This window comes from Camelus bactrianus, chromosome 11 (assembly GCF_048773025.1).
Source record: "Camelus bactrianus isolate YW-2024 breed Bactrian camel chromosome 11, ASM4877302v1, whole genome shotgun sequence".
Lineage (NCBI taxonomy): Eukaryota > Metazoa > Chordata > Mammalia > Artiodactyla > Camelidae > Camelus > Camelus bactrianus.
The window spans coordinates 31,504,553-31,526,985 of NC_133549.1; the positions used below are offsets into that span (position 1 = coordinate 31,504,553).

General features: G+C 48.9%; 2 protein-coding genes across 13 annotated transcripts in view; one reads left to right on the forward strand and one right to left on the reverse strand.

The window, feature by feature from the left end:
- Nucleotides 1-3,303, forward strand: part of NRAP (nebulin related anchoring protein) — a 66,296-nt gene extending 62,993 nt beyond the window's left edge. For 9 of the 11 annotated variants that reach the window (XM_074373593.1, XM_074373592.1, XM_074373590.1 and 6 more), the window contains 3 exons: nt 1,264-1,575; nt 2,354-2,485; nt 3,047-3,303. In XM_074373593.1, the coding sequence (XP_074229694.1) occupies nt 1,264-1,575; nt 2,354-2,485; nt 3,047-3,151 (549 nt within the window). In that variant the 3' untranslated portion in view covers nt 3,152-3,303. The remainder of the gene's footprint in view (nt 1-1,263; nt 1,576-2,353; nt 2,486-3,046) is intronic. The other 2 variants (XM_074373598.1, XM_074373595.1) reach the window with 1 other exon arrangement.
- Nucleotides 2,550-22,433, reverse strand: part of HABP2 (hyaluronan binding protein 2) — a 34,345-nt gene continuing 14,461 nt past the window's right edge. The window contains exons 3-13 of one of the 2 annotated variants that reach the window (XM_045506633.2): nt 16,988-17,098; nt 15,409-15,516; nt 14,110-14,226; nt 13,223-13,342; nt 12,561-12,732; nt 11,259-11,356; nt 9,602-9,857; nt 8,370-8,512; nt 7,524-7,658; nt 6,012-6,154; nt 2,550-3,892 (exon numbers count right to left, since the gene is read on the reverse strand). In XM_045506633.2, coding sequence (XP_045362589.1) covers nt 3,728-3,892; nt 6,012-6,154; nt 7,524-7,658; nt 8,370-8,512; nt 9,602-9,857; nt 11,259-11,356; nt 12,561-12,732; nt 13,223-13,342; nt 14,110-14,226; nt 15,409-15,516; nt 16,988-17,098 — 1,568 coding nt within the window. In that variant the 3' untranslated portion in view covers nt 2,550-3,727. Of the gene's footprint in view, nt 3,893-6,011; nt 6,158-7,523; nt 7,659-8,369; nt 8,513-9,601; nt 9,858-11,258; nt 11,357-12,560; nt 12,733-13,222; nt 13,343-14,109; nt 14,227-15,408; nt 15,517-16,987; nt 17,099-22,433 lie in introns of both variants that reach the window. The other variant, XM_010969827.3, reaches the window with a different exon arrangement.

A 22,433-nucleotide genomic window follows, 5' to 3' on the forward strand; every position in this document is an offset into this window, starting at 1 on the left:
AAGACCCCGCCTTCACTCCCTACTCTGTCACTGATAGGTTTTACTCCGGTTTGCCCAGTTCTGTTGAAAGGCAAAGCACTAAGAACCAAAACTGAACCGATATTTCAAATGAAAGAAAAAAAATTGACCTTATTTTCTAGCATCTTTGCCAGAAATTTAGAATTGGGGGGGGATTGTTTTCCCATGTCCTCTCTTTTAAGAAAGGCACTCTTCAAAGTTGATGCATGTGGATGGTACCAGTACCTAGAAGTCAATTAACACATGCTTGATTTGTTGACCTTCAGTAAGTGGACCTTTTTTTTTTAGCTGAAGGGCACTGTGGTGGGCTAGAAAGAGATTGCCCCCCCCCCCAGGTTGACTTGAGTTCAAATCCGGGCTCAGTCACCAAGGAACTGGCTCTGTGGTCTTGGGCAAGTTGCTTAAATTCTCTGAACTCAAATTTCTACATCTGAAATAGAGAATCTCATACTTGTCTCCTAGGATTGCTATAGGGAGAAAAATAAAGGGGTTTACAGTGTCATGCATGTAGCAGGTGTTCAAAACATTAACTGCTACAGTTGAAGGGGAAGACATCTTCACTAGATTCGTGATCATTCATGAACGGCTTGTTACTGGGATAAGTACAGAAATCAAGAGAGAGTTTAGAAACATTTTTTAGCAGTTAGACATTATGACATCCCAACGTGTGACCCGTAGACTCATCTGGTTGAGCAGAGGGGAAGCCAGCTTGGGTGTCATCAAATGCACCTGCTACTGCTTACCTACCGATCACAGGCTGTAGGACCACACGTTGGACTTTGAGGGACTGGAAATATAAAAAAGCAAAATCGAATGAGTCCTGCTCTTCACTGTGGATGGTTTGAGGAGCACTGGACTGGGCCTCTGAAAGCTGGAAAGAATCAAAGGCTGGATGCCTGCTGACAGAAAGGGCGCAGTCCTCCTGCTGCTGCAATGATACCAGCGGCTGCCACGCAGGGCCATGAGCCTACACCAGACATCTCACTGAATCCTCTCAGTGTCCCATGGGGTGGACGTTCATGCTCCCATGTTATCAGGTGGGGAAACCAAAGGCTCAGAGAGGCTCGGTAGCTGACCCAAGGCCACACAGCTGGGAGGCCACAGAGGGAGACAGAGCTCCCAGGTCGACTTGAATCCATAGCTGTGCCCTTAACCTACTGTTGAATTTCCTGCTGAGAATCCCGGGGGCTGGCCTTGGAGTGGGGGTGGGCACCCGTGACCCAGCTCTGCTCCTCTGACCTGCAGTTCCGGTACAGAGAGGCCTTCCTCCGGGACCGGGGCCTGCAGGTTGGGTACCGCAGCGTCAACGACGACCCAAGGATGAGGCATTTCCTCAGCGTCGGCAAACTCCAGAGTGACAATGAGTACAAGAAGGACTTCGCCAGGACCCGGTCCCAGTTCCACAGCCGCCTGGACCAGCCCGGCTTCCTCCAGGCCAAGAGGAGCCAGGAGCTGGCCAGCGACGTGCACTACAGGCAGCCCCTGCCCCAGCCCTCCTGCGACCTGGAGCAGCTGGGCCTGAAGCACGCACAGAAGGCCCACAAGCTGCAGAGTGATGTGAGCAGCCCTCACCCGCTTGGCTGAGGCCCTGCCTCTTCATGAGAGATGGCCGTAACCCCACATCCCATGTTACCCCCAGGGAGGAGCTGGGCTGAGCTAGAACCAGGAGACCTAACACGATAGCACAGGAAAAAATGACAAGCATTGCAATGTGTCGGGTCCCTACTGTGGGCCAGGCCCTGTGCCACATGCTCTTCGAGCATTGTGCTGGGTAGCACCCCCAGCCACCCCGTTACTGCCTCAGTTTACAGATGAGGAACCGGAGGCTTAGAGAGGTTAAGTAACTTACTCAAGATCACACAGCAAATAAGTGGCGGAGCTGGGATCGGAGCCCCATTTGGTTTGATGTGAGAGCCCAGTTCTTGGTTGCTGTGCCGGTCTGTTTTCAAGGGATCTTAGTGGTCGCCCAGCCCAGCCCAGCCCGTGCACTTTCTCTGGGAGGCAACTGAAGCTGAGAGTAGAGAAATGACTTCCCTAAGGCCGCAGAGCAAGTTAAGGTGGGGCCTCGGGCTTGAACCAGGTCTCCCTTCCACCACCCCCATTGCAGCTCCCATCACTTGAAGGGGAAGATGCAGGGGACGGCGTCCTGCTGGCTCAGCGAACAGCACATGGGGTCCTCAGCAGCAGCTTCTGCTTAAGACGAGTTTACACCCTTTTCCCAGCCTCACTGACAACGTAGTTCCCCAGGGCAGCCTTTTAAAGCGTCTCCACTCTGTGCCCAGACCACCCTGAAACCTGCTGACCTATTCCTCTTGCCTCCCCCCGTTCCCCCAAGGTCAAGTACAAATCTGACTTGAACCTGACCAGAGGTATTGGCTGGACACCTCCTGGCTCGTACAGAGTGGAGATGGCACGGCGGGCTGCAGAACTGGCCAACGCCAGGCGCCTGGCTCTCCGGGGGGCTGACGTGAGTAGCGGGCTGCAAACCCACCCCGGCTTGCAGGGCCAGGGCGGGAAAGGCGAACTCACAGTTTCTTTTCAAACTTTATTTTTGGCCGAAGGTCAGCTGGCTCTAAAGAAGTGTGAAATGCAACTCAGGCAAGGCGCCTAATTTCATGGGTCTGAGCTGACCAGGCAGATGACACCCGGGTTAAACTTCCCGCAGGGTTTTCTCTGAAGTCACAGCCATTAGTTCTTCGGAGACAGACGTGCCAGGGCTGCATCAGTCCCGGCCGAGTCAGCCCAGGCTGCACCGACTGCTTGCTCGTTACATTCGCGGGAAGGGTCAGGGACTTGCTGGCTACAACAGTCTGGGTTTTGAACCCTCCTTTGTTCAGAAGAAAGACGCCACGTCTAAATGAGAGATTGGCTTTGCTTCTTTCTCCTCCTTGCCTCGAGGATCCTTTTTCTTGGGGAGGGTGGAGGAGGGGAAAAGGAAGGGGAGGGCGAGCGTGTTAGACAGCTCGTCCTGCAGGAGCGGGGCGGGTGCTTCATCCCCACTCAGGGAGGTTGTGTGTGATTTCTGCAGTGGGAGCCGGAGGCTGTGGAGACTGGAGATAATCAGAGAGGGGATGTGAACCCAGATGCCACTGAGATTCTGCACGTCAAAAGAAGGAGGGCCCTGCCGTTGTGAGTGGGCAGCATCTGCCCGGGATTCTTGGGGCAGAAGCTGGAGAGGAAATTTGCACGCCAGAGACTTGGCTTCAGTTGGGGCCAACTGTGAAAGCAGCACACCGGCCCTTCCCCTGATCCTCCTTTATTAAAATAACAATTCCCTGAAAGTGAGTGGAGAATGTTGTACTTTGGTCCTCTGTCGAATACTGGAAGTGGGTGCTGGCTCTGTGGCACGCCTTGAGTGTCTGGAATGAGGAATAAAGCGGTAAAGGTGACAGCCACCGACACTGAGGCATCTGAAAGCGTGCATTTGCAAGTGTCCCAGGGGAAGGCAGTCTGTGAACACTGATTTTCTAGAAGGTACAGTTGTTGGAAGGGAAGCAAACAGCATGTATCTCAGGTTGATTCTCTCATTTCTGGGTTTCCCCAGGAGGGAGCCTGAGGAAATGGTGAACATGCTGGTCCAGGCTGGGCAGCAGTGGTCTCTGCTTAGACCATAGACCCTTGGAGGCCCCAAGGGGTGTCCACTGCTGCCCACGAGGCCTTGCCTTGTCTGGGTGCCAAGGAGGATGGGCTCTGGGCTTCGGAAGACACCTTAGACGCCAGCCTCCTTTTCCATGGTGGCTTTGATCCAATTCAGGAATTTGGTCACCTGGGTGTAGATGCCTGGCTTCTTCCCACACTCCAGGCCCCAGCTCACTATCCCGTAGACATAGTAGGTGCCACCCTTCTCACAGGTCAGAGGGCCCCCAGAGTCACCCTGCAGGACAAAGACGCGTGAGTCAGCTTTGTGAATCACAGTGCATCTGGAGACACCCCCCACCTTCCGTGAGGGACACCAGGGGATGATGGGGTGGGATCAGTGGCCAGCCCTGGTGGAAAGTGGCAAGAAGGCTCTTCCTCTGCCTCAGATGACACAGTGCTCTGAAGGGAGAGAAGCGAATACCAACTCATGCCCTGAGTCAGGGAGGGCTTGGCAGAGAAGCCACAGGGCTGGGGCGCTGTGTGGGGGTCACACCTTTCCTTCCTGGCCTGTCATGACTCTTAGTCACACAGGTGTTACTACCGTGTGTTCTCGGGGGCCCTCCACTTCTCATTCCGGCAGGGACCTGAGGGGTAGTGCCTTTTGGGATAGACCCCTTCCGGGACCCACGGGGCACACACGGGGCAGCAAGGCTGAGGCTCACAGGCAGCATGGCCTTGATGTTCAACATGGTCTATGGAGTTAAGTCTGCTGGGCTCCAAACCAGGCTTACCGCCTGCTGGCCAGCTGGGCCTCGGTGTCTCACGCTGTAAACCATTGATGTCAACAGAACGCCCTCCCCACCCCGAGGTTTCTTGTGAGGACTAATGTTTGTAAAAGTACAGAGAGCAGTGTCCGGTTCATATTAAGCCCTCAGGTAAAGGGGTCAGGATGAACGCGGATGCTACCTGTCACACACGCTGCTGCTGCCTGCACACTACGACTGGTAGGAGGTTTAATGAACTGTCTGTCTCTCTCAGTCTTAGCCACAACCTCATGATCTCATGGGTACACTATTGCCATTTTATAGACTAGACACCCGGGATCGGAGAATTACTCTGATGCAGTGGATTGAATGTTTGTGCCCCTCCTCTGCCCCAAATTCCTGTGCTGAAACCTAATACTCAGCGTGATGCTGTTGGGAGGTGGGGCTTTGGGGAGGTTATTAGGTCATGGGGGTGCAGCCTTCACACGTCCCTTACAGAAGGGACCCTAGAGATCTAGCTCTCTGTCCACCGTGTGAGGACACAATGAGAAGCCAGCAGACCCCAACCAGGCCGGCACCCCGACCTCAGCCTTCCAGCCCCCAGAACTGTGAGAAGTAAATGTCTGTTGTGTAAGCCACCCAGTCTATGGTAATTTGTTAGAGAAGCTTGAGCTGACTAAGGCATAGGGTAATTGATAAAGGTCACAAAGTAAAGGACAGAACCAGGTTTCAAACCCATGACTGTCTATTTCCAAAGCCTGCAAGGGAAGCCCTCGAAATACCTAGGGAATTGAACAATTTTTTCTAACTCATCTTCTAGGGACTCAGGGCAAAGCACACCCACCTGCCCATGCCCCTCCTTTGAGTAAGTGGATATCTGTGGCCCCTTGGAAAGGGGCGGAGGGTCACAGTGGAACCTGGAGAGAGCCACTGTGATTTTCCATCCCAAAGTGGGCTCAAGGCCAGCAGATCATTGTCGGGTCCCTTTGTCGGGAGGAGCTCAGATTTGAATGTGTCCCTGCTGGTATCTCAAAGACCTAGATGGAGGGGATGTCAGACAGGCTCTGGGTTGGCGGTGGCCACAGAGGAGCTACTCACCCAATTAATTTATTAGGGCTAAATCTGCCCCCCACACACTTTTACACACACACACACACACACACACACACACACATCCTAGTGATTAGTCAGTACTTTTTGAACTCTCTGGCCTCTCATCTTTATCCTTCTGGCCACTGGTCTTTGGGACAGTTCCCTGCTTCTTGGGATTTGCAGACACACTGCCCAGCACTGAGGCCAGAAGGAGCATCGTCACATTTAAACACAGTGGAGCGAATTCCTGCTCTGCCTCCTGACCACCCAGGTGCTAGAGGCCAAGATAATTTCTCTCAGCATCTGTCCAATGGTGATGACGACATCCCCTCCACCAGGCTGAGAATTAAATTAGACAATCCAGGCAAAGTGGCCGCTAGTGTTATCATGCCGAGTTGTCCTGGATTCATGTAGATTCAGATTTGCCATCTGTGCCTCGGTTTTGTGGCAGCTGGGCCACTGAACCCACCTCCAAGCCCAGGGCTCTAAGGGCCCCTTGTGCCCAGCATCAGGTCCCACCAGTCTCCCCTTCTCCAAGTGCCATTTAGCATCTCTGACCTGGCAGGAGTCTCGCCCAGGCTTCTGAAGGTTTCCTGCACAAATCATGCTGTCATCGATCATGTGGTCATACAGTTGGCGGGAGTTGCAGACAGTGTTGCTGATCAGCTTGACTTTGGCATCCAGGAGCTGGCGGGACCCTTCTCCTAGGGGGCAGAGGAAAGAGGTTGCCCCTGTAGGGACCAGGGTTGAACCTGCCCCATGAGAAGCCAGCAGGGGTCGGAAGAGGACCTCCAGCCCTGAGCTGGGGAAGGAAGGGTTTTTCCAGGAGACAGGCAGAGAAGCCTCCTCTTTCAGGGTTGGGGCTCTTTGCTTTCAGCCGGCGCCATGGCCCTGCAGACCTTCATACTGTGCTAATCACCATGGAGCAGAATCATTTATTTCCTCCTCTGTCTCCACAACTAGACCATGAAGTCGGGAGAGCAGGGATGATGTCTCAAACCTATTTCTAATTTCCCGTGCTGGGCAGAGGGCTGGCACGGAGTGGATCCTTAACGATGCTTGAAGTGCCCTGTGACCGTCTAGATTACCTGCTTCCCAGAGCAGACATTCCTTCCCCTAAAGAACCTCTGTTCTGCTCAATCTGCTCTTGTCAGTGTGATGATGTTGAAAGGTAGGTTTAGAGAGACTACAATGCTACAATGAAGTTCGCTACAAAAAGGATTTTCTGGTTAACCCTAAGTCTGATTATTTACCAGATATCTTCTTTCCCAAAAGTTCTGATAAATTTGAATATTACATTTCACATCTTCCTGAATACAGGTCTATTTAAACTAATTCTTGCTTTTCATGATTAAGAACAAGATTTGGGGGAAAGAGGAATCTATTTTGAGTCTTTGAAAAAGACTTAAAATATACTTCTGAATTTCACGTGTTAGAGGATGTAGTCTTGTCAGTACTATGATGAAAGTAGCCCTTTGGTTCCTTTTTTTAGATAAGACCAAACCCTAGAGGCAAATTAATAACTTGGGCTAACAATATTTTATAGAATGCTACCATGTAGAGAGTCTTGACCAAAGCACCACGGGAGGGACAAAGATGAATGAAACCTGACCCCTGCCCTCCAGGGGCTGACTTAATGCCTCTAGAGAATTCTATCCTCTCCTATTATCATGATTCCAAACCTAGGAGGTTATTGGGAAGCTAAAACTCAGCTGTCCAAGTGACAAAGCCAAGAATCTAAAACAAGTCTGACTCCAAAATCTATCTTCTTTCTAACTTATCCCCTTTCCAGTCTGCCTAGGGGAGGAGAGCGCTCTCCATGGATACAGCATCAATCCTTGGTGAAAGTCAAGGGTCTAAGGGTAGGAGCTAAGGACACACACGGACATCAGGGAAGACTCCTTGGATGTGATGAGATTAAACCAGAGCTTGAAAGCTGGGCAATCTCTCTTGATAATACATTTTGAATATAACCCTGATCTTAGTTCAGAAGGGCAGCTGAATGTGACCCCTTCTCATCCGGTGGATGCAACTCACCCGAGTCTCGGGAGAATGCATGGCCAGTCTTACCTGTTTCTGTAACACCCCAGCCAGAGATGTGGCATTCAGTCCCAGAGGGAAAGGGACTATCAGGCAAACACACGGTTTTCACATATTTGGATTCCAGAGCGCAGTGACCATCCACTGGCTTTAGCTTGAGCAAAGCTAGGTAGAGAAAGGGGAAATGGACAATGATATCCTCTCTGTCGAAGAAGCATCAGCTTCAACTTGATTGGAAGGTGGTCGTAGCAAAGCCCCGCTCCCAATGCCTAAGAATGTCTCCCTTGGTCATTTCATTCTTGTAACTTTCACCTGGGGAGGAGTAACTCTTCCGACTGAGAGCAATATTGGAATAGCAGTTGAGTTTTAAATAATTTCTAATCTATTTTTTAAAAAAGACAGGCTTTAAGGGGGAAAAAGATTGAGGAAGGAGCGTGAATGTCCCATGACTGGAGAAATAGGGTACAGACTGAGCAGTAAGCAGCTTAAGTGCATCATTGCCTACTAGGCTGAGTGAGTGGAGAGAGAGTGGAGTCATACATCAATGTCCCCATTTCACAGGAGACGGAACTGAGGTTTAGCGGGGTTAAGCCCGCTAATACATAGGGCAGCCAGGACTCAAGGCTGAGCTCTTTCCACAACACAATGCTCCTGGCATCTCTTCCCCTCAATTTAAGAGCTTGTGCACATTTATCTGCAACGCTAACACAGACTATTAAGAACTAAGAAAGCTCTGGGATAAATTCTCAACCTTATAGGGTCTATGAGGGACCAAAAAGATAAGAGCACCTTCTAGAGCCAAGCTTCAGCTTTCCGTCAGTAGAGAAACCCCCCCAGGATGAGACCCACGGGAGATCCATGATAGAAGAGACTTGCCAATGTCGTTGTGGGGGATCTCGTCTCTCTCACTGTAGTGGCTGTACTTGAATATCTTCTCCACCCCGAAGCTCTGCTCATGGAATTCTGTCTTCTCCAGGTCCTGGTCCCCTAACACCACTTTTAGATACTTGGCTTTTAAGCTACAGGGGAAAGTGAGATGATCAGGAACTAGCCCTGGAATTTGAGAGACTGGAGCCACGCCCTGGCTCTACTCCTGGTGAGCTGTGTGACCCTCGACAGATGACCCAACCTTCTCACACCTTGGCATCCTCACCTGTAATCCTGGTCTTGTTCACAGAACTCTGCTGTGTCATCCAAATAAGATAATGTGAGGAGACAGCTTTATTAATGGAACAGTCTCCAAATATAAGCCCTAACTGGTAGCCCACATTTCCTGGGAGGCCTCTCATTCCCCTGGGCTTTCCCATAAAGCAGCCAGTTAACATCTTGAACATGTATTCTTGGTAGATGCTAATGTTTACATTTTTGACCTCTCTTGAGGAACACCTCCCAGAATCCCAGAAGAAATTGTTTAATAACAGGGTGGACTGGAAGACCTTCAAGGCCACCCCCAGAACCTGGGCTCCATGGGACCAGCCCTGACCATGAACTTAGGGAACTTGGGGGAGGTGGTGGTTCTTCAGGCTCCCCAGTGGGTGCTGACTTCTCTAAGGCACACAAGAGTCAAAACCTGACCCAGGAGGCTCATTGGTGATGGCATCATGTTATTTTTCTCTGTTCAGGGCAGGGCTGGAGAGGTTAAGGAAGCAGGTGGGTCTGGGTTCCCTTCCCACTTACCCACTTACTTTGCACATGACTTCAGGCAGAGTGCTAATCCTTTCCAAGACTCAGGGTTCTCATTTATGAAATAAGAATAACAATCAACTCTTTCAATGCACAAATATTTACTGAGCACTTGCTCCGTACAAAGACCTGTGCTAGGCACTGGGGATGCTACAATTAAGCAAAGATAAAAAGCCCTGTCTTCCCTGAGCTTATCTTTCAGTAGATAGTTTTGAGGATTGAATATCACGATACATGTGATACACATGGTAAGCATCCTACACAGGGGAGCTCTTTTCCATCTGGTTTAAATGAGACATTCTTTTGCCCTTGGAGCTAGATCAGACCCCCTAATCCTGCCAGAGTCACCAAGATGCTACTTAGATGGGAAGGGAACACCCCCAGGGACTCGAGCCACCCTGGCCTCTGCTTCCCCAGGTACCTACTCAGTGCAGTGGGCGGCAGTCAGCACCCAGCAGGGGTGGATCAGCGCCCCCCCACAGAAGTGGCCCTGGGGCATGGAGATGGTCAGTCGCAACGAGGTCTGCAGGGACGCCTGCCACGGGTGTTTGCCTGCTGTGCTCTTAAAACCTCCATAGATCCTCTTGAACTTCCTCTCTGCTATCTCAGTCCTCCCGCATGACTCAAACTCGGGAAGCTTGGTCAGGGGCTCTGTGGGGCTTCCCTCTGGGTTGGCAGTGTCTGTGAAACACGAGAAAAACACATCACGCTTCTCGCCATCCATCCGGGTTCTCAGAAGGACCTTGCCAGAGGTATGACTCTGCATCCAGCAGCTTAGCCGTGTACAGAGCTAAGACACTATGCTGGTGCATTCTGGATGGGCACCTAGTAGGTGTGCAATTAACATTTGTTGAACACACTGATTAATACAAAGCAAGTCTATAGAATTAATGATGAAGATGTTGCTTTTTCCTTCTTATTTTGACATGTGTACACACACACACATAAAAATGTGTATCACTTATATGTTAGACTCTAAAAAATAGAACACCAGGGTAAATATAACAAAAAGAAGCAGACCCACAGATATAGAGAACAAACTGGTGGTCACCAGTGGGGTGAGGGAAGCGGGGAGGGGCAACATAGGGGTAGGGGATTAAGAGGTAGAAACTACTAGGTATACAATAAGCTACAAGGGTGCATCATACAACTTGGGGAATATAACCAATATTTTATAGTAACTATAAATGGAGTACAACCTTGAAAAATTGCAAATCACTGTATTGTACATCTTTAACTTAGATACTACGGTACAGCAACTATCCTTCAATTAAAATATGTGTGTATAAATATATAAATCCATCTCTGGGTATGTGCTTAACTATGTGTTAATGCACACATATATTTTGGAGGCTTTTTTGTTGTCTGGGGGAAGACATCCAGACCCAGTAGAGTGAAGGAGATAAGACATTTGCACAGATCATGGTCATTACAAAGGAGAGGGCAATAAATGTTGTATGGGTGATGCCCAATCCATTCCATGGGGTTTGTAAGGAGGGAGAGATAAGACTTCACTTGGTACTTCATGGACAGCTTCTGGGAAGAGTGGTTACTTGAGTTGGCTCTCAAAGAATGGTTGGATATGGATAAGAGCTGATATGGGATGGAGCATTATAGACAGAAGTGACCATTAGAGCAAAGGCACAGAAATGAAGTTGTCCAGGGAAGTAATGCCCGGGCGGGAGGGTGCATTGCTCCAGATGTGGGTAGAGAGGTGGGCCAAGGAAGACTGGCAGGAAGGTTGTGAGGCTGGAATTCAGACCATGTTGTAGCCTGAGAAGTTATGGAGACCCAGTGGACATCTGATCACCATTGTGCACTGAAGGCTGGCAGAGTGCCTGGCACACAGCAAGCAACAGATCAGTAGCCACTGAGCGCACTGACTGGAAGTCAGGAAGCCTGAGTTTACAAAGGTATCCAGGTCTGCTTGACATCCTGAGAAGGGAGCAGAGGATCGGGCAGTGGGGTTGCTACCGGGATGGCAGAGGGTGAAGCAGGTGTGGTGGGAGGACAGAGGTAGGAGTGGGGGTGCCAGGGACATCTTTCTGTGGATCTACAACCTCCCCACTCCCAGGCCCTTACCCAGGTCTGAGCAGGTGGAGACATCACAGTACTCCCATTTCACCTTTGCCTTATTCACTTTAATGAAACACCAGGGCTTTTTGTCTCCATCTGGATTTCTAAAATAAAAAACAACATAACCCAGGGTCAAGGCTCGGTGAACCCACTGGACGTCATTAAAGGACTTTTGGGTAAGACAGTACCAAGTTCTTGCATTGCCCCTGGGACCACATTCCATTCCATTCTCCCAACAGGTTAGCAAACCTTGGCATACAAGGGTGGTCATAGCTTTGGGGCCAAAGCTTAACTTCCAGAGGAGATTCCTAATGACTAGGAGGTAGTTCACAAGTTTTGTGCCAGGGTTCACAGAGCATATTAAATTGTTTATAGGAAAATAAATGAGATCTCTGTTGAAGATCCTTCTTTGCAGGAAAGTGAAATAGCCATGGAAACATGATGAGAGTAGGTCTCCTCTGCCCAAAACTTCAAATTCCATGCATGGGAATTCTTTGAGAAAGGCTGCCGGGGTCACCCTGAAGACAGCTCCATGGGGGGAAAGGAAAGAAGACAGCTCAAGGAAAGTGAAAGTGGAAGGGAACTTGTGTTTTGTGCAAGGGAAACCCTCTTGCTTAATGGAGCCAGTTTAAAGCCATACGCAAAGTCCCTGTTTCTGTGTGCAGATCATGCATGTCCTTGGCCTTAGTTAGACAATGAGCAGTGGGAGGAAGCCAACAGAATGGTCTGGAGGCAGCAGCTGGGGAAGAAGGTAACTAGTCATCGCCGGGGATAGAAGTGGCATCATCCTTACTTGGGAAAACCTGAACATCCTCGTGGCAAAGACTGTAATGCTCACGAAATATTCCATTTTCTCCTTTGAAGTTCCATTTCTCCCTTGAAGCTTTGTGGGACTCTGTGTCTATTTCTGGCCAATGAAATATGTGTTGCAGAGATGATGTGTCACTTCTAGGCTGAGGTAGTAAGAATCTCATGCTCCACTTTCCAGTCTCTCCTTGCCCTTCCTGCCTATTTGAGTAAATTTGTGGAGCTAAGAATTCCCCCACCCCTGCCTCCCAACCTACATGACACATGGAGCATTAGTGAGAAGTAAACTTTAATGTATTCAAACCACTGGGACTTGGGGGTTGTTGTTATAGCAGCATATCCTAACCTATCCTGAGTTGGAAAATCTTCCTAGAAAGAAAGCTGATGAGTTTCAGTGTTTCATTCCAAAACTTCTAAGCTGGCCCAGGAAAACTAGGAGTGGGAAGGGACAAATAAACCCTTACACTGACAAGTGAGCATAAGGAAGAAGGTAAGTTTTACCTGCAGAAGTTGTGCTCCCCAATCCCATGGGCCTCAGCATCCTCCATAAATACGTTGTAATTCTCCTGCAAGAGGAGGTGGGAGTTCCAGTAAAGGCATGAGTGCTGGTTGACTGTCCTACTCACTTTCCCTCGGTAGGAGTAGCCATCACCAACATAGCAGTCGTCAGAACCTCGGAGAGAGCAGGCAGGAGTGTGAGAACTGAGACCAACTGGCGTGCCACGACCAGCCAGGACCTGGCAGGTGTATCAGGTGGTGAGAGGAGTGGACCTGAATATTGATTCCCCCCTGAGATTTCACCACAAGGTCCCAGAAGGAAGGTGGTCTGAATGTTCCACATTCAACCCAGCTTAAAAATATGGAATATCATGGTTGTGGGGGTGGGAGCCAAGTTAGTTAATTTTGGCTCAAACAAGAACTGGTAGTAGGTGGACTGAGGCCCGAGGATGCCCAGTTGTCTTTGATTTGCCTGCACCTCATCCCAGTTTATTACTTTTCCCACCTGGAGCCAGACACAGCCTATGCCCTTAGGAAGGCTGAGGCAATAGCAAGACTTGGGAATCCTGACTCCATTCTAGCAACAAAACCCCAACAGAACAAGTGTTCAAAGGCCTCACAATATGTCTCTGAGTTCCTGGGAGAGTCGTGGTAGGGACCCGTACCTATTTCACAGAGCCTCCCCTTGAACTGATAGGGACAGCTACAGGTGAACTTGGATCTCCGCCGATGCCGGGAGCAGGTGCCGCCATTCTGGCAGGGATTTGGCCTGCACGCGGGAACCACTGTGAATACAGGAAATTGGGCCAGGATGGTTCTTCAGAAGGAGTGGCCACTACATCTGAGATGATGGGGAGATATTGGTGGCACTTTCCTGGTGTCCATCTTTTCACAAAAGATGGATCTTTATCAAAGGGGAAAGAGAGCCCCACTGACATGCTAGTAAACATGCACACAAACCTTAAGAACACAAACAAAACATGGATGAAGCAATGTGACTGAGGCCCTGAAAAAAAGTATATAAGCAGATGGGTCACTCAGTAAGGAATAACAAGACACACAGACTGAGCAGAAACTTGGGGGCCAGTCTGAGCTAGGTTGAAACTTAGCTCTGCCTCCTGATAGCTGTGTGACTGTGAGCAAGTTGGCTAACCTCTCTGAACTTCAGTTTTTTAAATCTGGAAAACTCTTCTTATAGAGTGTTTGGGAGAATGTGAGAGAGAATGTAAATCTCCTGGGACAATGCCTGACTCACAGCAGTGACTGTAGATTTTATTCTCCTATGTGGCCCATTCTAGAAATAGACCTGGGCTTACTTCCTAGAGGAAGTGAGTTTCAGGATGATTTTTTTAATGGGAAGGGACACAAACCAGTCAGTTTTCACTGGACTCTCTAGGAATAATAAATCTTAAAAAGTCCCAGTTAAAAGGGCCATCTTTGGTATCACTAAAAACATTGGATGTATCTGGACGTCCACACGGGAGGATACTGACATCCCAGGCACAAGCCAGAGCGGAGAGAGCCTAGCACAGAAGAGGCCTCCAGCACTTACCTGTGGAGCAGTCTGGACCCCTGTAAGGGTGTTTGCAGGCACAGCGGTAGTAAGGAGGGCTCTGAGTAATGAGACATTCTCCCCGGCCACATGGGTTGTTCTTGCATTTGTTTTTCACTGTAGGAGATCAATAGAGACATAGGGCCAAAGTACAGGATGTTATTTGGAGCACGTTCTACTTAGATACCCGTACAGTACAATGTTTGGGACGGGGGCAAGGGGAGGTGGTGATGGTGACTGATAGAGCATGTGCCCTTGTCCATGGTTCTGAAACTCCATGCTGCCCACTAGACAAGGCTTTTCTCTTATCCTTGGGTCAAGGATGATTGCTTCCCAGTCCCTTATGAGTTCCCAGTGCTCACGGCCTTTATTATCCTATCTTTATAAACACCTTGATAATTTTTACACCTTCAAAAAAAATAGAGCTGCAATTTGAGTTTCTCCATTTTATAGCTGATTTTAGATTCTGTTTACAGTTTTGTCATTCTTCCAAGAAGCTGAGGGATGAATCCAGATACTATGTTTGTGCCTGATATCCCAAACCAACCTGAAACATTTATTGAAAAACTTGTAGGATTGAAAATGGTAGGAAAAAATTGAAAAGGGCATAGAGAAAAGAAGTCAACCATAAAACCCTCACTGCTTCCCCTACCCGTTAGATGGTTGCTAGGTGGAACAAAATCCAGGTTCTCTCTAGAGGTGCGATTAGCCCATCAGAATTTTATTTCCAATATGCAATTTTATTGCATAGCCTCATGTTATGCCCACAAGAGGTCACTAAAGGCAGACACAGCTTTCATCAGAGTCTCTATAAGTGAGGATGGCAGGCAGAAGAGCGTGGGCCTGGGAGTTAGGCACAAGGCTCTAATTTCTGCTCTTCTCCTAACCTGTGTGTGACCACGAGCAAGTCCCCAAGTGCTCTGGACTCCCCTTCTCTAATAGGGTTGGTCCTTATGTGCCCTGAGAGCCTTCCTGCTCTCCTATTTGAGGACATTCCTCTGTCAACAAAAAGTCCTGAGTTTAGAATACACCTCGGTCAGAATCCAGCTCTTATGTCCTCTTTCCCTCAATGTTCTCATCTGTGGAATGGACACACTAGTCCTACCTAACATGTGGAGGTGAGGATTTAGTGAGATGCTGCCTGTGACCAGGCTGAGGAATCCATTATGCATCGTGTAATATGTGTGGTTATCAGCCTTTCCACGGGATCATTTAGCCCTTCTTTACCTCCTAGAGTTGGCAGAGGAGCTGCCTCTTGTTCAGCTTGGGGAACAGCAAATCCAGTGAAGGCTCACTCACCATTCTGACACCTGTTTCCAGAGAAAGGGGCCGGACAGCTGCACTGAAAGGTGTCCCCGCTGATGAGGCAGTCCCCACCATGTTCACAGGGGTTGGACTGGCATGGATCTAAAACACATGGGCAGAAGTCAATGTTTGCAGTGAACGGCAGACAAGAAGCCCCCATGTGCTCCCTGAATTTCCGTCTCCTGCCCCAAGAGAGAGAGAAACTGCATAGTCAGTGACTGGGAAAAGGGGGAAACACACATAGCCCTTAAAGAGCAAGGGAAACTGCCACCACACGACCAGAGAGAGGGATTCAGGTTAGTGAGAGGACAGGCGAGAAGGGGCCGTGACTGTCTCCCTCGGCCTGGCTTTGGATGGGGCCTTTCTCATGGAGTAACTCCCCTTTCCCACCGTCAGTGTCTCTCTCCTCCCAGTCTCGCTGGGAGTGCCACGGGGTCTGTCTCTGATGCTGAAGGCATTTCACAAGCCTGAAGACCTCCCCTACTCCCAGTGCCCAGGGGTGAAGGTCAGGAGTGGGGAACGAAAACCCACCCCTAATGAAACACAAGCTTTCTGAACATCAGGAAAGAAGACCAAAGGCAAGAGGGTGACAGAAGAATTGACGGCGAGGAGGAAATGACCCAGTGGCCTTCATCTTTCTTCAACTACTTGTTCAGTTAGATTTTGTCATATTTCATCTGTGCCTTTGGCTTTTCATGGTTGTCTGAATGGATCTTCCCTTGGGGAATTCTTTATCCTTCTGTTCACACACATTGTTCTTTGGTTCAGGAACTAGGATCCCTGGGCCTGGCTCTTGTTTTGATGGTCCCTTCTGATGTTCCCCTGATGCCCCGTATCTTGGCCCTGCCTTCCAGGCCACTTCACAGTTACACGGCTTTTATTCCGGCTGCTAAGTGCTTTCCATCCCTTCTCCTGGTTTAGTCGCACGGCTTTGCTTAGGCCCAGCTTCTCATTTTCCTTTCTGTCCCACTGTTTGGGTTAAGAAGCCACAAAAACAAAAGCAAATGTAGCAGAAGCACACGTGTGAGAGTACACACACACACACACACACACCCTAACAAAGGTGCAAAGCTTCTAAAGAATGAAAGGAGAAAGAAAAGAAAAACACAGCACAGGTGGAAGGGATGTGCCAATGCCAAATCTGTGAATGCTGCGATCTGATGCCTAACACTAACTGACTCCTCTGCATAATTAGGACCTCCCTGTAACGAAAGCCCTGGGAATGACTTTGAACATAACTCTAACTTACAGTATCAGGAGACCTGGATGATGATGCACTAACTTGCTGCGTGACCTTGGCCAGGTCACCTCCTCTCTTGGCCCTACTTGCTCCATCTGTCATTTGAGGGTTGGAGAGATGGTCTCTAAGAATGTCCCCTGTTTTCATGGCATACGATTCTAACTGGAAAAAAAAAAAGCCAGTCTAAATAATTTTTTCAATACCCATTTTATGATGCTGGTCAGAGAGGAGGAGGAGAGAGAGAGAGAGCCCTTGCATCTGGTCACAGATAGACTCCCCTTCAGGTGTGCTGCTCTCCTCCCAGTGCAGCCCCCCAGCAGCTTTGGCACCTACCGTCCTCGCCATAGTACCAGTCGGGGGTCTCAGGATAGGCCAGGGGGCTGCTGCTGTTCTCCTCCTGGTTGTAATTCTCCTGGCTGTACTCGTAGTAGTCAGGGGTCCAATCTACAGAAGTGGGAACCGGACAGAAGAAACCCTGGCCATTAGACCTAAATAAATGACCATTTATTTCACTGAAAACCCCCTTTTTTTCCCAGAGATTTCTAGGCTTGAAGGGGGATGGATGTGTCTTTCCAGCTGCTGACACTGATGGGCCAGGGATGTGAGTTTTCATTTTGGGGGTGTTATGACCCAGCAGGGCAGCACTGGCATAAGGTATGGTCAAGAGTACACCTGATCGGAAATGGGGAGGAGGAGTCAAGTTCTGGCTTTCCACTAACCATGACCTTGGATAAGCCAGTTGCAGCCTCCGTGCCCTGGTTTTCTCACCTGAAAACAGCAGGAAGGTGACTGGGGCCTAGGAGGTCTCCAAGGTCCCATTTGAGGTCTGCCCAGTGGAACTTGAGCACCTTATTGGGTGGTTCTATAGATGAAATTTCTTAAAGGGACTTTATCAGTCACCTTAGCTTAATAAACTCAAAGAAACCTGTCACTTTTCTTTCGGCTTCAGCATCAAACTACTCCCAGCTGTATCTTTAGAGTCATCATAACAGGTAATACTTACTGAGTCTCTACTGTGTGCTGGGCCCTGCACTAAGCATTTCACACGAACCATCCCATTTCATTCTCATAAAGATCTAAAGGTGTATTATTACCTCTACTTTAAGTTGAGAATCCTGAGGCTAAGAGAGGTTAAGGAACTTGTCCGAGGTCACAGAGCTAAAAAATGGCAGCATATGAACTAAGGTAGTTTATCTCCATACAACCCCCAGATTGCACTGTCTCAGTGCATCAGCAGGCCTCTTCCACTGCCTCAGATAAGCCACACTTACCCTTGGGAAAGGGGTCCAACCATTCTCATTGCACATCCAGCCTATTAGGAATCACCCAAGAACAACCTTGAGAAGGTTCACGGATCTTGCCCACCGAAAGAGAGGGCAGTGGATGGCGTTGCCCATGGCTGTAAACCTCACACTAGGACAGTCCATTGGGAAGAGCAGGTGTGTGTCAGGCTGGACTAAGGTGCAGGGCTGCCTGGGGCCTTGGAAGATGCTGGTAGCGCTGGGGCTCATGGAGAGAAGTTTGGGATTTGAAGAAAGTGGGGTTGAGTTTGCTGGCTCCAGCTGGCAGGAGTATGGCAAGTCGGCAGACTGAAGCTGTGAGGAAGCTGTCCAGAGATGCATATGGTAATGAAGCGAGCAACTGCAGAGACAGACTTGAAAAGGCGCTCCCACGGAGCCGGCTGATGACTCAGAGGATGGCACTTTACCTCGGCCTGATTATCAACCACATTATCTTACTCGTCTCTCAGTCATTCCCTTATAGTCTTTATCTCTGTGGCTTTTGAAAAATCGACGTTTGCACAATGGCTGTTTTATATTTCCCATTAAAATGGAGCTATCTTTTTATTTCCTTTTTGAATACGCCAACTCTGGTTCCTTGCCAAACTTTCACCTCATTTATCACAGTGTCAAGTCAAGACTCCCTTTGCTTCCTCATTATTTCTCCCGCGCTGCTTTTCCCCCAACTATGAAAATGCTCCCAGAGGAGGCCACCTTTCCAGGCAGGAGGATCTAGGTTGAAGATAAGGCCATTGTCTTCCTGGAGCAAATAAAGTTCCTTTCCTTGTAGCATGATAAAGCAGAGAAAGAGAGTGAGAAAATGAGGGGGAAAGAATGTTTTCCTGAGTTTGACATGAAAGCTTTCAAACTGACCCTGGGGAGAGACAATGGGTCTGGTAAGGAGGCGATGGGCCCATTTCTTCCTTTCTGTTTGTCTCAGAGAATTTATTTTTGTTTGTCCAACAAGTGTTTATACATAAGCCCCTTCGGATTGCTCCTGTAATTTCTCCCATCATTCCCACAGGGTGAGGGTCAGACTGGCTAATCTTGGCCAGTAAGGCCATGATGAATGATCTCCTTTGCAAATATTTGAAAATGGGGGAAGGTTCTTACCTATAGATGGAATGGTGTAACTTTTCCTGGTGACAGGGGATGGACAAAATGTTTGTTAGAGGGTTTTGAGTTGAATCTAGTCCTATCAAGTTCTGCTCAGCTCAAAGAAGGAGGGGATAAAACACATAGGCTTTGAATTATATACTCCTGCCAAGCAAGGCAGTAAGTCCCTGCTACTCTCCAGGGCTCAGGCAGGGCCCTTGGTGGAGGTGGACAGAAACAGCAGAGGCTTGGAGGCCCCAGATCACCAGAAGCCATCCAGCTGGAGGACTGTGCAAGGGAAGACACCGAGATCCTCTACATTTGGGGTGGGCTGCACCCGGGGAGGCTTCTCTACGTCCAAACTTAGTGCTTATTTTGTCTTTTCTATTCTATTGCCACTTAAGCGCATTGTCTAGGTAAGAAACATGTATTGTGCACCCACAATGGGCCAAGTATTATGCCAGGTGCAGGAAGGCATTGGGAACAGTGGAGAAACATACAAAAAACAGTGGGATGTGGCTTCCATCAAAGGAGCCTCAAGTCCAGGGTGGGTAGGGGAAGAAAGCCAGCTTTCTTGACCTGATTCTAGAGATGAAAGGGCGGTGAAGAGGAAGGGCAGCTAGGTGTGGCCAAGTCTAGGCCTGGCAGCCTCAAGTTTCACAGTGACACTCTACTGTGGTAGGAGCCAACCTGATGCACAAAAGGGCCCTGATTCCTCACCCCTCCCTGTGGCCACACCTTTTGCAATATGCCTTTGCAGCTCCTCCTACCAAAGGATGGAGTCCATTGCCCCACCCGTGGGGCTGGGCTGGCCTTGGGATTTGCTCTACTATAGCTTGTGGTGGAAGGACTGTGTTCTAGCTCTAGGTCTGGGTCTCAAGAGGCCTTGTGCTCTTTCCCTCTGTCTTTCTCTCCTTCATGGACCCCAGTGACTGCCCTGTGAACAAGTTTGGGCTATTCTAAGGAGGATAATAGAACATGTGGGGCAGCAGCAGGCCCTGCAGCCCCAGCCAAGGCCTCAGACATGGGAGAGAGCCTAGCTAATCTACCAGTTGACCGCAGATACACTAGGAGGCCCAGCCAAGATCAACTGAGCCTGGTCCAGGCTGGAAGAACTGCCCAGCTGAACCCAGTCTAAATTGCCAACCCAAAGAATGAAGAATTAAGACCTGGGGTGGAGGGAATAGCTCAGTGGTAGAGCGCATGCTTAGCATGCACAAGGTCCTGGGTTCAGTTCTCAGTACTTCCCTCTAAAAATAATAAAAATAAAAAAATAAACTAATTGCCTCCCCCTCTTCCCCCCAAAATAATCATTTAGAAAATTAAGATCTAAATACGTGGATAATGGTTTAAACCACTAAGTTTGGGGTAGTGTAAGTTGACCCTTGAGCAACATGGTTTGAACTACATGCACAGGTCCACTTACAGACAGATTTTTTTTTTTCAGTAAATACATTCATACATGTGCTGTAAATGTATTTTATCTTCCTTATGGTTTTCCTAGTAACATTTTCTTTTCTCTAGCTTACTTGTAAGAATACAGTATACAATACATGTAACGTATAAAATATGTGTGAACTGATTGTTTATGTTGTCAGTAAGGCTTCTGGTCAACAGTAGGCTATTATCAGTTAAGTTTAGGAGGAGTCAAAAGTTTTAGGTGGATCTTCAACTGCACGGGGGGAATCAGCTTCCCTAATCCTTGCATTGTTCAAGGTTCAACTGTATCATGTAGTGATAACAAACGGACACATACGGCTTGATTAACATTTAGTTGCCAGTGGGATACAAATTTCAGTTATTAGAATTCCTCAGTGGGCCAGGTGGCTGCAGAATTTTAGGTTTCACGGCTAGATCTCAGAGGGTACCTCCTTCTTGTATTTCGTATTCAACTTGGTCTACCGGATTTGTTTCCTTCAACTAGATATTTGGTTTCTTAAAATGAAGGGCCAGGTCTATCCCTCTTTCTACCCAGCAGTGCCCAGCCCAGAGCCCTATATGCAGTTAATCTGTGTGTTTGACAGATGATGCTTTCTCTCTGTGGCCAAGCCTCCCTTCCTTCTGATGGCCAGCAGAGTGGGCTCATAGCTCTGCCAGCAGACAGTGTCTGCTCGGAGCAGAGTGAACAGGGCAACTGACAGGACAAACCACGTGAGATTTGGGTCTTAGGTATTTGGTGAAGAAAATGCCTGATGAGCTCTGTAGGAGGGTAGAAATTTGTCCCAGCTCTTTCCTGGGTAAGAGGCAGTGCATGCAGCCTGATGTGAAATTTGGTTCCATTGGTAGATTGTAGGAAAGGACTCCAGGTTCAAATACAGATTATTCGAGAGTTTCTCTAGGCTACAGAAAAGGAGAAAGCTTTGCGGGAGGAATGGAGCTGCTGTCAGAAGCATTTCATATCAGGTACAAAGAGAAACCCTTGCGGATTTGTCTAATTATCAGAGCCTGTTTTTAGGATTTATCAACAAGAATGGTAAGAGTATCCAGAGGTAATTCAAATAATTCTAATAATAAATTATTATATACTGAGTATTTTCTATGTATGGGCCACTACACTAATTAAGTGTGGTTGCCCACAATCTTATTTAACTGTAAAAAAAAACCCCTATGGCATGGGTATTATTATTCTTATTTTACAGAAAAGGAAAAGCTAAGGCAGAAGATGGAATCAGAATCCAGGTCTACCTAACTCCAAGTCTGCTTTGCCTTTTTACAAGCCCTGGGCCCTCTTGTGGGTTTGTGTTTCATGAAACTCCATGGGTTTTAGCTTCCAGGAAGAAACACGCTTTGGGAAATCATTTTTAGCATGTGCTCCAGCTCCCTTGACCAGGATCAACGTGGTCCACACCCGGGATCTCTTGGAAAAACTCAAGAGTTCCTGTGATGGGGAATTTGCAGCTGCTCTGGTTAAAGAGCTTGCCAGATGTGTGGAACAGAATGAAAATCCCTGGAATGCCGTCCCTGTTGGCACCATCCATCACTGTGGCACAGACGGTTTCTCCGAGGGCCTCCCCCACATCTCAGCCTTGTCGGCCTGCATTTAACGCATCCAATCCGGCTGACAGGGCAAGCCCAGCAGAGACCCTCGCTGGCAGGCGGCAGGACAGCTGATGGATGGGCTCAGCCTGTGTTGCAAGGCAGAGTCAAGCCAGCTTTGAAGAGGCATTTCCGCAGGCCTGTTGGCTGGCGTGTCACCTGCTTTGGGGAGATGGGCAGAGTCTGTGCTGTTTCATGGTCACCTCCTCTGCTACCCACTGGGGACTGTGGCCCGGGCCCCTCCTGCTCCAGCCAGGCCCTCACCATGCCCTGTCTCCAGCAAGACCAACTAAAGAAGCAGTTTGCCTGTGGACAAGAGCACAGTGTTTCCCTGGCTACATTGTTGTCTAAAGCCTGCAGGGAATCTG